Consider the following 15,788-nt stretch of genomic DNA (forward strand, 5'->3'; position numbering starts at 1 on the left):
AAATTATTTACATTGTTTTGTTTTAAAAAATCTAAATTGACAATCCAATATGTCAAGTAAATATAAAAATACTTAAATGTTACAGTAAAACAAGAAATATGGACTCAAAATTCAAGTGTAATATTATATAAAAATTACTTAGAGAAAAGATAACATGTTTGCAGATGGCTTTAACATTTTTGATGGCAGCCAAAAACATTGGCAAATATAACATTCGCCTCCAACAAATAATAAAGTCAGATAAAAGTATTCAAAATATAATATTTAACCAACCCTTTTTGAACCAACCCCAAAATAACGTCAAATTTCTTCTTTCGGAATGGAAAAATTCACCCTTTGAATGTACAGAAATATTTGTAAAGAAGCGACATGTTAGAAGATATTCTAGTAAGAATAATTTTACTCCTACTCCACCTCTGCCCCGTTTAATGTACTTTCAAAATCCATTTACATGGATAGTCAATAAATTTGATTTGAAAATATTAGAGTTGGCCTGGGATCCAACATTCAACCAATCAGAGTTTATCAGAGGTACTAAACAGGTATAAAATTATGCTTCTTTTATAATACTCTTAACTTTATTAGATAGTAGACATTATTGAAATTACATTATTTGTCTTTGCTACATAGTTTTATGTTTTTTTTTGTTTAGTTTCTTGTGCATAGTTTCTTCATATAACTGTTGTAGTTGGCTTAGGCCGAATTCGAGAAAAATACGTTTGAATTAAAACAAATTAAAAATGTACTTATTTACTATTTAAAATCCATTCCCTGTGGAATGGACTCCTTAAAATAGTTATATCTTAAATTTGCTTACGTAGATCTTTCCACCTTACATAGTAAGTAGACATGTTATTCAGGCTTGTTCATGTGAATTATTATAATTTTTATTTTATATTTTTACAATGAATTATCTCACACATGCAGTAAATAATAACCACTTAGTGGACAAGTTCGTGCTTCTGAACTTCATTTAGTTATCTCTCTGCCAACTGTATCGCATTTTCTTTACAATATATTATTTTATGTAAGATACAGTAATAACCTATTTCAAGTTACATAAGTAATAAGAAAATATCTTTGTATCTACATCATAATAATACATATGTATATGAAATGTTAGCATCAGGTACACAATTTATTTTACTAGGCAATATCGAGGGTGACTCAGTTGGTGGCCGAGGGTGACATGATAGAGCTAAAAGGACTCCTGACACGAGCAGCTCGTTCCAACTTAGACACTGACCTTGAGCAGCTAGAGTCAGAAGTTGTCTGGCCACTCTTGTCCATTGAACCAGACAATATTAGGGTAGCTGCTCCTAGAAGGATTCGCTTTCTCAAATATAAGGGTACTGCTAACTTTTAATAATATCTTGATTAAGTACTTTTATATTTTCTAATGACAGTGAAAGGGCATGAGGGTTAGATAAGGTCACGTTAAGTCTGTATTGGGGTTTGCCCAGTATTTTCTTAATCATTTTATTACGGATGCGCACACTCAGAGTGAAATTAGTTAGGAACCCCAGTATCTGATAGCTGAGTGCTGACCCTCAATAAATATAAGGGTTTACTTTTGGGTCTGGCCTCAGCGATACCAGGGAAAACATTGTCTAAACATTGCATGAAAAATAATAGAAAAATTAATTACATATGTTGTAACCCAAAAACAGCCAATAAAAACTTAATAGTAATGTACGAGGGTCAGTCAAAAACTAATGCCTCCTATTTTTTTTCTCCTCTTTTTAATTGTGGAGAAATTAAAATGCTCTAATTTTGTTGCAACAGAGAGGGAAAATATTTTTGAGAAGGGAATACGGAAGTCTAGGCATTTACAGGGCTTATGACCCGTCATTGGCTGGTTTCCTCAACTCTTCCCTCTGTTGACTTTTGTGAAGTAAAAGAGCTGAAACGTTTATCATTATTATTAATTTATGGATAACTTATACAACGCCATTTTCGTAATAAAATACCTCAAAGGCGCTTTACATAGTGATTCTTTTAAATTTGTAATTTAATTAAAATAGTTTATTTTGTTGTCACTTGCTACGGATTTATTCAAATGATTTAGAGAACAAGTGGGTTATAAGTTTTTTCCGAAACATCACTTCACTTTCACAGCCTCGCACCTCTGCTGGGAGAGCATTCCATGCCATAGGGCCTGCGACCGCAAATGCGCGTTCACTAAATTTAGTGCGCTGTTTGCGTAGAGGTATAATAACTTTTCCTCTCGCCGTAGACGTAGCTGACCTAAGCGTGAGACGCCTGTCAGCTAGTTCATCTGGAATGCAAAGTTCCCTTAGATATTCCGGAGCAGAGAGAGCGCATGAGATTCATCTGACTGAACCAATTCACCTTCAAGGCAACGCCTGAAAACAAATTTCCAATTTTTATACTTCTTTATCTCTCTCGGTGAATGTTACACAGTGTGTAAAGTGGCCACTTAAGTCCGCTAATGGCGGTTCACAAGCCCTGTAATTGCCTATACTTGTTTATATAACAATCCATAAGGGTTCATCTAATAACCTGTGGATTGGTTTAAATAAAAAAGTAAAATTCCCTTCTCAAAAAAGTTTTACCTCTTTGTTGCAACAAATTTAGATTTAAATAACTCCCAAGGGAGGAAATCCAGCCTGTCTAAAAAAAACATCTGGACATACTCACAACATTTTTTAATTAAAATGCAATTACATAGGTTGAAGACCATACTATTGACGATTAGATGTATATATGTTATGCATGTCGGGGTCACGGACAAAATGGCCCGTTTGGGCACTAGGCGCCACTATTTAAGAGCGCTGCGGCCGACACGGGACCTGGAGTAGTGGGGGTAGGTAGGTACCTCCTCCCCATGAAAGCTTCATTATAAAACTTTTACCTTAAGTGTGGGTGTTAACATAATTTGTGTCCGTTTTTTTCCAAATTAACAGGGGGACAAATTACAACAAATAGTCTATTGTATTTTCCATTATTTTACAATAAATTGGTAAAAAATGTATTCTCCTTCAATATTTTAAAACAAATTAGTCAATCATGTATTCTGCCGTCATAAAAAAGAAGGACGCATCTAACATTTTTTTCGAAAATGAGTTAAACACATATTCGGAATCGGGATAAAAATACGCATCTACTAAAAATACATATATCATCCTTAAATAACCACAAACCTATTATTTTCACTAATAAATGAGACTAAACTGCAAAAAGTCTTGAAGATTACTAAATATAAATGGCTATTCTGACTTATATAGTTATTAAAGACTGATTAAAATACTTATTTTTTCTTCTATTCCGTTTTTAAAAACATCTGAGATGAATGTACCTACTTGTTTTCAATTAAATTTAAGCTGTGCTGGTAATTTCGAAGTAAATTGATTATTAGGTCGGCGTTACTAGTTTGAAAAACAGTAAATGGCCAGTAACATATATTTTATTTAGATGAGTAGAGTCAATAATTGGCATATTAACACTAAAAAAGAAAGACGTTTACTTAATTACCAAATAAAAAAGGCGTTTCTAGCCAGAAACGTCCTTTTATTGAAGTATAACATATTTTCTTGTATCTTTTTTATTAAAAAGAAGATGAAAATGTTAATTTTAAAATATATAACGCTAAATTTAATAAAATTAATATATATTCCGTTAGGGCAAACCATAATACATACTGTCGCATAATAAAATAGTTGATTTTTACACAGCTAATTTTTCAATCTCCGAGTAACAAAATATTTATTTTCTCCGTTTTTTGTTTTATGTAGAAACGTCCTTCTTTCTTATGACGGTAGTATTATCCTTATACGTTTAAGAGGTGTCGAAAAGGCTCACTTTCCCCTACTTGACATTCCATTTTGAAGGCTTTTAATAAAATAACATAATACATGTAACGATGTAACGTAAAATATAATATACGTTTCTTCATACGATTGGTTGGGAGGAGTCAAAGGAACTAATGACTATTGCAAGAAGATAAAAATTGTAGCAAAAAATATATCAACAGAGAGGGAAACATTTTTGAGAAGGGAATATGGAAGAGATTAAGTGGCCACTTTAAACCAGCCAATGACAGGTCATAAGCCCTGTAAATGCCTAGACTCCCATATTACCTTCTCAAAAATGTTTTTCCTCTCTGTTGCAATAAAATTGAATATGAACAACTCCTTGGGGAGAGGATCCAGCAGGTCTGCAAGCATTTGGACGTACTCAAAACTTTGTTAAAAATATATCTGTTTATTTCTAAGTGCGAGTAATATTACGTATTGCCAAAAAAAAACAATAAATGGGAAATTATCAAAAGACATAATGTCCTTTGGTAATCTTATCTCTTTTTATCCCTTGGTATGACATTGTTGGTTAGATATTATTATTGTTTTTATTTTATTCGTCCCCTTAATTATTTTATGTATAAAAATTTCTACAATATATTTAATTTGCTGCTTTTCTGTGAGCGAGCCAATTTCTTTGCCCATTAGTTCTACATAAGAATAGATATTTATTTTGAGTATAATCCTCATCGCCTTATTTTGAAGAATTTGTATATTTTTAATTTCTCCTTCATTACATAAAAAAAGAATGGAAGAACAGTAATTTATGGGGTACAGTGTACAGTGTATAGTGTTATGGGGTATATTTTTTCTCCGAATATTCATATATTTTGTTTTTGAGATATTGAATTTTAATTTATTCACTTTTAACCTTTTTGATGTATTTCCTAAATCATAATTAATCTTATTTATCACTGTATGATAATTCGGTAGTCAAATTGCAGAAGGGACCATCTGTATTTTTGTCAATGTTTTAGTTTTCAAAAGTTTTAATTGATATTTCAGTAAATACACGCAGCAAAAAAAAAATCAGCGGCTTTTAGAATGGTGATTTATTATTGAAAAGCAACACTAAAATATTTTAGTTTGTAATTGAGACGTATTTTAGTTCTCCTGAACATTTTTGAAAATTACAGATGGTCCCTTGTACCATCTGACTACCAAATTATCTCCTGATATGTAAACTAGTGCATCATCTGCAAAAAGTTGGATTTCACAATATTTTAGAATATTTTATTTTATATTTTAATCTACATATAAAAAAAATACTTGTCGGTCGTAGTACGGGAACTAACCCTAGTTAGACAGCCAATTATATTATATTAATTTTAAATATATACAGGGTATTCTTTAAACCATGTCACATCCGAAACCACGATGATCAGTGTAACCAAGAAGACATATTGACACATTAAAATAAATTTTTAGAATGAATAAAATTTACAAAAATTAAATATTTAAAAAACAAACGGTTGCTTACTTCTGCAAGGGAGAAGCGAGGAGAGGGGAGGGGGAGTCTGATACACCGTCAACCACATGGCAAAGCCCTTCTCGCTTCTCCCCTGCAGAAGTAAGTAACCATTTGTTTTTTTTAATTTTTTTTTTTTAATTCTGCGTTCTAAATATGCTAATACGTCTTCTTGCTCATACTGATCATCGTGGTTTCGGATGTGACAGTGTTTAAAGAATACCCTGTATATATATTTATATATTTAAAATTAATATAATATAATTGTCAGTCTAACTAGGGTTAGTTCCAGTACTAAACCGACATCTGGTTTCCAAAACTCATCTCGCCGTACTCTTCGTATTATTTTTATCCACTCTATTTTCCTTCTTTCATCAGCAGTCAAGCTAAAATTCCACTAATTCAATTAAAACCAATGCTCTTATTAATAAAAACTAGCATAAAAAAATTTACTACCCTGGCAGCACCAACAAAATTTCCGTTTTATTTGACAATCTGACAGGTGGAAAAATAATACAAAATTTGAGTAATGCATTTGGTACTTACACATGCATTTGCTACTTACACATGCATTTGCTACTTACACATGAAATGTGATCCCATACTGTTTCTTGTTGATCCCAGCAGCATTTCTACATTTTAAAACGACACAACACGGCATAGTTCCATTCAAATCGGTAGTTGCGTACTGAGCGATGTCTACAAAGAAACTAATGGGTCAAAACGCAAAACTACTCGTTTAAGAGTAGTTTAGTCGCCTTCTGTTTGATGCGCGTATGCGGTTTCTGGACTATTCTTAATTCTATGGGCACAACCAACGTTAACACCTAGTACAAATATGTTTTGGAATGCGAATTTGTTTTTATTTATTTAACTTTTTGTACATAATGTTATTTGTACATTGGCGGGCTTATTGCCAATTGGCAATTTCTTCCAACCAACCAATAAAATTATAGTTTTATTTTTAAAATTCAAGTTACATAACATATTCAATAAAAAATAAAGATTAAAAAGCTAAAGATATATAAAAATAGAAATAAACGTATTTGTTTATAAATTACCTTAAACAAAACTATTACTCAATGGGAAAAAGGTAAAAAGAGGAAAGGAGGAGAGATTAAGGAAGAGAAAGGAGATGTTGTGTGTGTTGTATTGGGAACATTCTGAAAATGTTTCTGATGTGCGAGAGTTGTGTTTAGTTTGTATTATTATGTTCTACCTTTCAAGGCAGGATCCAGGGGGAATGGCTGCGACACAATCTCGAACTAACACTGTATTCCATCACCGTCATACAGAGAAACTAGAATAAGGTTAATGTACTGAATGTATTTGATTAATCAGAAATTAACAATACTGCAGTGAGGAGACAAGGAAAGCTTAGTTTTGTTATTTTTTTGCGGATAGATTGTAAGAAATATTACATTTTTGCTAAATTAGTATGTAAAAAATTCATAGTGAATATGCAAAATGAAGAAAGACATTAGCATTTATGATCAGTTTCAGGAAAAGGCAAGCGCTTTTACTATAATGATGGTAGTGATACACTGATATAACAAGAACATGGAAAAAGCATGGATAAACTAGAAAATTGATAAAAAAAGAAACTATATGACTGCATCAGCTAATTTACAAAAGTGTTGCTAGCACATAATTAGTACGAAAATTATGTGCTAGCAATGCTTTCTCTACCCCCGCGAGAAAGTTCAGAATCGCACTGCTGGCCGTAAATCTGCTTATTAGTATGAAAATTACATGCTAGCAACGCATTCACTACCCTCGCGAGAGCATTCAGAATACCAGCACAGTACTACTTGTGACCTGTTTATTGGAGTCGCCGCAAGTCGATGGCTACCTATAGTAATATTTTCATAAACACTGTTTTAATGGGATGGAATAATTATGTCAGTTGACCAATCCATTATATTTCTTAGTTGTTACACATCCATTTACATAATGTGTATTATTGGCACTAAATAAGTATTGGAATAAACACGATTCACCTTATTATTATGTGCAATGACAGTTCTAATTTGATATGTGTAAATCTAGGTGCACTTGGTTTTAAATACATAAAAACAGAAAAAAAACAACATTACACATTACATTTTTTTTCAAAAGAAGAAATATTTGCGTTCTTGTGATTTACCCAAATATTTCAATTTTGGGAGTTGTAAATAACTCACTTTAAGAAAATGGGAATCAAGTTGTGGTAGTGTGAGGTTTGAACCTCGATCCTCTGATATATATATATATATATATATTATATATATATATACAGTGCTCGATTTCAGGCGGAACGCGGCGGAACGGCGTTCCGGAACCTCTCTCTGTAAAAAAACTAAATTATTTGAAAACAGTTAAATTTAACTGATTTATTAAACTTATGTTATTATCTATTATCTATTACGGTAAATTAACTCGCAATTTATTAATAAAGCATATAATTGTAGCTCGAAGCTAACAGATAGACTCATCCGCCGCCGCGCACGTGCAGTATAGCTTCCTCCCCTCCAGGTTAGAGATAGACTCGTCCGTCTGGCGTCTACTCCCCACTTCGTTCATCACTAGATGCTCAGTTGCTCAGTCGTAGTCCCGTAGTCGGGAGTCCGTGTTGTCCTGTACTGTACTCTACTACGCGCTACCCACTTGCACACACGGTCTTCTTTTATTTATCTCTGTTACGTTACTGTTACGTGTTATTGTTGTGAAATAAGATGAACAAAAAGTTAACCGATTTTTTTTTACCCTCGGGTGATACTAAGAGACTTAAGCGAACCATTGATTGTGAAGACAACCTCACGCAACCATCTTCAACGACCTTACAACTGTCAACTAGCACTGAAAAGGTAACCAGTTCAGATTCTGACGAACATCACTCTAAAGAACAAGGACAAAAGGTTGAGTGTAACGACAATGCCTTGCCAGATTGTTGGACTAATTTTCAAAAAACTGAATTTTGCGAAAAATATCACTGGTTGTTAATTAAAAATGGAAAGTTAGGATGCAGTACTTGTAAAAAAGTAGGGATCTTAGATAAGATTAACAGATGTTAAGAAAAAAACAGGTATGAAAATTTCAAAAGAATGGGCAAATGTTGAAATAGACAGTTATGGTGACACTAAACAGAAAAAGCAAACGTCTTTAAGGAAAAAGATTTTTGACCACAAAGAGAGTGCTGGTCATAAAGCAGCTGCTGAAATCCTAACCGAAAGTAAAGACGGAAAACTGGAGAAAACTATTTTGAGACAGAACTCTCATGAAAAAGAAATAACGGGGAAAATTTTCCGAACGGCGTACAAGGTTGTTAAAGAAAATCAGTCTTTTAACAATTTTGAAACGGAAATTGATTTGCAAGAACTAAATGGGATTAACATGGGTCGCATTTTACACTCAGACAAAGCCTGTGCTAAAATTGCTTTGCATATCAGTAAGGAAATGAAAAAAACCTTTGTAGATGAAATCATTTAGAATGATACAAAACTTGGTTTGATAATTGATGAATCCACGTCCTTAAGTAATAAGTCAAGTTTAATAGTATACGTTCGGTGTTCTTTGCCTAAAACTGGTATGAGTGGCTCCACTAACGTCTTTTTGGATCTAATAGAACTAGATGGCGTTACTGCTACAGCTGTTTTTGACTCTTTGATGAACTGTCTTCGGTCTAATGGAATATCTGACGTATTTTTAAGTAATAATTTAACAAGTTTAACTTGTGATGGTGCTGCTACTATGATCGGTAAGCACAAAGGCGTTGCAACATTATTTCGTGAGAAATTTCCTTCTGTTATTGTTTGGCACTGTGCAAACCATAGACTTGAGCTGTCAGTGTCAGACGTTATTAAATCTGTTTCAGGAGTTAATAGGTTTAAATCTTTTATTGACAAACTCTATGTTGTCTATCATGCTTCACCAAAGAACAGCAGGGAACTTCGAAGCTGTGCAACTCTTTTGGATACAGAAATTTTAAAAATTGGAAGAGTCTTGAGCACCCGTTGGGTGGCATCTAGTTTTAGATCTGTGTCAGCTGTTTGGACGTCATATGAAGCATTAGTCCAACACTTTAAAGAAGCTTCAAATGACCCGTCTAGAGACAGCAAAGATAAAAGTACTTTTTCCGGACTTCTTAACAAAATCACAGAAACTAATTTCATTCTAGACCTGGGATTGATGGCAGATGCTTTGCAAGAACTTTCAGAACTAAGTGAAGCTTTACAACATCGGAATGCAGATTTGAACTATGCGAACAGAAAATTGCTAATCACAGTTGGTTTATTTGAAGAAAGAAAAACAGTTCCAGGGTCCTACTCAACAATGGCTCAAGAAGCAGTAAACAACTTGTCTTTTTTCGAGGTTCCTCTCCACACAAAAGAAGGGAGATCAGACAATCAGCCGTTGAACCCCAAAATATTTTACGAGGCCCTTAAAACTTCTATTGAAACGAGACTACTTGATGACAAAGATGTTGAGTTAGCTACAACTCTTGAAGTTATGGATACCAAAACCTGGCCGACGAAACTCCCAATAAGTTTTGGGGAAAATGAAATGAGGAAACTTGCTTCCAGGTTCAAACTTAACGAAAGACAGTTAATTACAGGTTTACGCGAATATATCTACTCCAGAGAGTTACCAGAAAGCCTCAATCCTGTAAAACAATCAATTGACTCGGTTGCCATTTCATCAAGTGAATGTGAAAGAGGATTCTCTCAGATGAACTTAATAATTACACCGCTGCGATCTTCACTCAACATAAGAACGGTTTCTGGCCTGATGTTTTTGAAAATTAATGGACCTCCTCTTAGACTGTTTGATCCAGAGAAGTATGTTAACTCTTGGCTGGTTTCTGGACACCACTCGGCGCTAGCTGTCAAGAGTAAGGAAAGATCAAGAGAAGGCAAATACGAAGAAAACATGATGAAGTTTTGGAGTATATTTTAAGAACAATTTTTGAAACAGTTATGTTGTATTGTTTTACTGCTTTTCATTATGTTTATTAACATGTTACATACATAAACATGTATGTTTATTAACTGAGAAGTAAAAACAGCCTAAAAATGCGTAATTTTAAACTGAAATTTTGAAAATTTTCCGAGGGCCCCCGGACCCCCCTTTAGCTGGGGGGGTATGGAATACCCCCCAGACCCCCCGGTGTGTCCGCCCTTAACAGAGTTCCGGTACCTCAATTTTTAGAAATCGAGCACTGTATATATATATATATGATCTGTGAACGATCTGTTAATAAATGTAAATTTTTATTGATCCCCAACATTACTCAATTTGTCAATTAGTTCTTCCTGTAAATATTAATTAAAGTTTAATGAAAAATAAATATCCTTACAGGTGAATTACTAGGCACATTGTAATCATGATATCTATGTGTATTTCAGATCAAAAATTTTGCGATGTGGATATGATGTTTGTCGCCCTAAAATGGGTTTCACCCAAACAGGCAGATGGTCTTGTGTTCTTGGAAATCTTCGCCAGCTTCCGGAGGGAGTATACTCCACACTCCATTCCAGAATGGACAATAGCATATTTTAAAATTATTAAACTAAGTGTACTGGAAAACAGTAAATAGTATTGTTGTAAGGACTAGGACTGTCCAAAAAGAGGTTTAATATTTTATTTTCAACCTTGATAAATTTTAAACCATTCCATAATTGGATATTATTGTCAATGAGAGATATAAGTTTAGATTATTTACAAGTTTAAGATTCTGTAAAATGGATTGCTTTGCTCAGAAAAGTGTATCAATTTTAACATATTTTTTTCAGTTTTAGCCGTATTAGATGTCATTGTACCCGGAAAAAATTATAATGCAAATGAAAGCAGAAAGTTCAGTGCTACAGGAAATTGGATATACAAAAAGGTTTCTTGCACGAGGTAAAAAATAGAGCATTTAATTTTATGGCGAAGTTTTTCAAAAATGAACGAAAAAATTAACCAATCAATTATAGTGTTGTTGTGATAGATTTCTGGTTTCTGGGTAGCTATGTTTTTCAATGTTTATAGTCTAGTTCTCCTAAGGATGTCCAGGTTTTTATGAAAGCTATGTTATTACTGCCCACGACTCCACCTATGAACGCTCAATCACTTTATGGTATTGGTTGGAATGCAAATCGTTTTTGTTTCTTTTTTTAAAATTTAACCATTTATACAGACCCACAAGTATAAGTTGGCACGATTAAATGGCGCTGAAGTATATTTTAGGGTTGCCAGACTAGAATGTTTCCAGATATCGATGTTTAAAAAATATATATACATATGTATGCATAATATATATTGAATTAAAGACGTATCTTATAGGAATATTACAAAATGCCTTTAGCTAAGAAAATTCACCTCCAGAAAATAACTAAAGCTTTTTGTTTCTTTAATTTATTATTTATGTACATAAAATACAGGATAAAGTAAAACAATAAATTAATACAGAATAAGAATTAAATAAGTGTGGTCAAACAAATGGATGCCTGACATATCACCATCATCAAAACGTTCACTTTCCGTTGAGTCTGAGTCCGATTTAGAAAAGGGGAGTTGGTCATCAAGGTTTAGATAACCATTTATCCTATTTTTCTTCTACACGGATGAAGTGGTCACAGTGCGCTTTCCATTCTGCTGAAGAAATAGATTGAAATGCCTCTTCAATCAATTTTGGGATTTCTGCTTTGTCCCTTCCGACATTCTTTTCTGCAAGCTTTCTTTTAACCGAGCTCCAAATCAGCTCGATGGTTCAGGTCACAGTGGTACGGAGGCAACTGTAAAACTATGACCATTTTGAGTAAAAATATTGTCAATTTTATACACTGGAAGCTTTTTATCAAATGAAATAATTTCTAAACGTGCCGGTTTACGCATTGTAGGTAGGTACGATAAATTGTTTTCCAATAGCCAGTTGCGCAATTTTTATACCTTGATATTTTAAGTGGGTGTTTTATTTAATTTGATGCTATGGTATGGAGCATTGTTCGTAACAATAATTGATGATTCCGGTAAATTTGGCAAGAGTTTCTTAACTAGCCATTTTGGGAAATTTTCGCATTCATCTCATCGTGGTTATCACTACTTTTTGTATTTTATTTAAAAACCAAGGAAGCATCTTTAACAAATTCTGCTTCACTGCCAGCATTTACAATTATCCACTGCGTACCCAATGAAACATCTTTTAAAATTCTGGGTGTTTGCCAAAACTTATTCATTAAATATGACGAGTGGACGAATGTCTCATCAAGGTATATGACTGGTCGTCTATCATAACTTAATCGGTTCATTTTTAATTAGAATAAAACCGTTCCTTCCATGCTTAGATATCATTCCGTTCCATCATAATTGCTCTTTTAGAGTGACTTTTTTTAAATTTGAAGTTAATTTCCAGAAGAATCATTCCTAAAGTTTCACGGCTTCCTTCAAAATTAATATCGTTTCTCAGATCAATAAGAAGTTTAGGAATGGTAGGTACTTCCTTTTTTACTGTATAAAACTCTTTAATTTTTTTGTCTGATGGCACAGTAATCAATGCTGTCAATTGTGATATTTGTTTTTATATTTTTCTTCTTTCCAGGAGTTGCTATTTCTGTTGAAGAAGCCTCGAGGGTAATTCAGGGCAATTCAGGCAAAACAGGTCGCTTAGATACACCTACAAAAAAAAACATTAGTTTGATATAAAAATATGGATTAATAAATTTATAAAACACATTTAAACAAATATTATTAATTATATTTTTTATTTGCTGCATAAAATCTATCTATTAAAAAAAGTTTTTAATAAGTAGGGTAATTAATCTTAAGGTGTGACAACACCTACCAATCATAGCAGCAATGCGAGCATTCACTTTTTCAAATTGAATTAATGGTCCATTATTTCTTAGTTCCCTTTCACAAAATGCTTTAACTTTTAGAATAGTCTCTCTTATACCACTTTTCATAACATCCGGCATTACTACAGAGTATTACTTTGGGGTCTGTTAGCGTCCAATAACTTGAAAAAAATAAAACACAACAATGATGACAGTAAAGAAGTCCATAGATAAATCTCATAAAAAAATTAATTCATGCTTATGCCACCGCCGACTTGTACTTGTGACTCTGTAAAATAGATCATCCAATTTTGTCAGATAAAAAAATATTTATTATTTATGATTTTATTATTAATAGTTATTATATATACAATAAACCCCCCTTTTTACGTTTTTCAAGGGAGCAACAAAAAAAGTTTTAAACTGAGGAAAACGTGAGAAAAGTGAGGAAATTAAAAATGTATGAAAAAATGAATTTCATAAAAATAAAATGAATGTTATATTATAAATATACTATTAATATGCTAAATTATAAATATACTGGCAGAAAAATTGTAAAAACGGTAATAATTGAGGACTATGAATATTTTTACCTACTTGCAAGTATTTCATTAAAAATATTTTGTATTTTTTTAATCAATATTATAATATGCTTTTTTTATTGAATTTATAAAGAAAAAACGTGTTTAAATAACTGTATGTAGGTACTTAAATTTAAAAACACAAAAATAACATTTTTAATATGAATGAAACACATACAATGATTTTTCCCCTAAATGTTTTAAAAATTTTAGGGGAAAAAAAGGGAAATTTTATTTACAAAACACAGAATTTCAACCAGTAAATACAGCGGGGGAAAACTTAGTGTTTTACACTTTTATTCAGTTGCCATGTTGCCAACTCTACTGATTTTTCAGTAGATATACCGATTTTGGGAGTAATCTACCGAATTCTATAGATTTTTAAAAATCTTGAACAATAGGCTTTTATGACATAACAGTAGCCATCCTCTCCTCCCGCCAGTTATTTTTGAGAAACTGTTCCAGCTGATAACAAATCTACCGATTTCAGCTTGATGGAAGTTTTTATGCTGCAGTTTTATTTAAACTTTATAACTTTAAGTAATAACACACCACTGACTAATAGAGTCGCCCATACGGACAAAAACCATTCAACGATTATCGGCCATGAAGTTAACTACAGTTTACAGCAATACAACAGGCCGTAGGTACTCAGGTCGAGAACTGCAAGTGCAAATCAAAACCGTCCATTAAACGTTTGTTGTTAAACTAAAAACCAAACTAAAAATTTGAAACGCTTTTGTTCTATGCAATAGAGTTCAGTATAAGTACTTACATCTTAAGTCTTTGCAATAGAGCTAAAGGGCTTCTCTAGGGAATCATTACTCTGAGATTCAAACCATATTCTTTTCACATTATGTTCATCACTCCAAATAATATTTCTATTGCACATTTTTAATCTTACTGCATCGTAATTTATTGGTGTAAAGGCTTTATCTTCCTACACATGTGTCAACTGCGTGTCACAATTTATTCAAATATATTGAAACAAAAACACCAGATTGATGGCGTTTTTGTTTAAAAAAACATATAAGAACATAATGAAAAACTAACCCAAAGAACATCGGAATGTCACGTCGCGTCACAAGATTGTATTTGATTGAAAACTGCATCCAAACTGGATATAGGCATTTAGTTTTTTTTAATAAAAATTGCAATAACAGTAACTGTTAAGTTCCCGTTTTAGAAATAAAGCTGTTCCGTCTTCACGTTTAAAAAATAACAGTTTAGTGCAGTGCTCTCTGTCCCCAATAAACGTATGTACAATTTTATTAAAAAACAAAAAAAAAATATGTTAAAAAGGACATTAAATTACGTATAAACTACATATAAACAACAAAATATACAAAGAGGTAATTATATTCTCAGAGAGACACATTGCCATTGCCTCGTCGATAAGTTCATCTTTCGAAAAGTGAACTAATTATTTATTGATATTAAAAGATTTGTAATAGTAATTACAGAATATTTCAAACATAATTTTATAAAAACTTTTAGAATAAATAAATAAAACTTAATCCATGTGATAGAATTTGGGACTCAGTAAAGGAGAAGAATAAGTGCTCGAAGGTGGAGAAGAGTATGGTGATACGAATGGAGAAGTCATCTTCTTGTCTGCAAAAGGACTCATGCCATCCCTTGAGTAGTAACGATGCTCAATCACCTGTAAAGGAAAGGCGAAACACATAGGTTTATTAATAGTATTTTTCAAATTGAAATTACATTCAGAAAAAGTATATCTAAGGTCCTGTTGTTTGATCGTTAGTAATACATAGTTTAAAATTAATAATAGCTAAAAAAAGACAAAATAAACATTTTAAACACTGAATATGTTTTGTAGGAAGAAAGAAATTTTTCAAAACTTTTACTAATGATCAAACAACCCGGCCTCAGTCATACAAAGTAGTACCTATTATTTACAAAATTTTCATTATATAGAGAGAGAACTCAACTAGTTTTTTATGGCCTCACTTATAATAATGTTTAAATTCATTCTTTTAGATACTTGTGATGTTTTACTGTGTTGTTGTGCTGTGTATTTATTCTTCTTCTCCCTGACACTTCTTACAGCGTTACAGTGTCCACCATCTGAACTGGTGTCGTTTTTTTGAGATAACCGAAAAAATCA

General features: G+C 32.6%; 2 protein-coding genes across 7 annotated transcripts in view; one reads left to right on the top strand and one right to left on the bottom strand.

Annotated features, from left to right (window-relative positions):
- Positions 1-15,325, top strand: LOC148280429 (uncharacterized). Of its 4 annotated transcripts, XM_088228385.1 has the most exons (6): positions 1-542; positions 1,151-1,349; positions 10,671-10,895; positions 11,058-11,166; positions 12,659-12,734; positions 12,845-12,876. In XM_088228385.1, exons 1-3 carry the CDS (start codon positions 165-167, stop codon positions 10,859-10,861), a joined length of 768 nt encoding a protein of 255 aa, XP_088084511.1. In that variant the 5' UTR covers positions 1-164; the 3' UTR covers positions 10,862-10,895; positions 11,058-11,166; positions 12,659-12,734; positions 12,845-12,876. The 4 variants fall into 4 exon arrangements, with proteins under 4 accessions (XP_088084511.1, XP_088084512.1, XP_088084509.1 ...); XM_088228386.1 differs by lacking the exons at positions 12,659-12,734; positions 12,845-12,876 and adding an exon at positions 13,480-15,325; XM_088228383.1 differs by having other exon boundaries at positions 12,659-12,876.
- The window catches only part of LOC148280430 (rab-like protein 3), a 10,326-nt gene continuing 9,554 nt past the window's right edge, over positions 15,017-15,788 (bottom strand). For all 3 annotated transcript variants that reach the window (XM_088228387.1, XM_088228388.1, XM_088228389.1), the window contains exon 6: positions 15,017-15,323. In XM_088228387.1, the coding sequence (XP_088084513.1) occupies positions 15,174-15,323 (150 nt within the window). In that variant the 3' untranslated portion in view covers positions 15,017-15,173. The remainder of the gene's footprint in view (positions 15,324-15,788) is intronic.

Source organism: Micrasema longulum, unplaced genomic scaffold (genome assembly GCF_059751315.1).
Source record: "Micrasema longulum isolate JH-2025_06_02 unplaced genomic scaffold, ASM5975131v1 h1tg000580l, whole genome shotgun sequence".
Lineage (NCBI taxonomy): Eukaryota > Metazoa > Arthropoda > Insecta > Trichoptera > Brachycentridae > Micrasema > Micrasema longulum.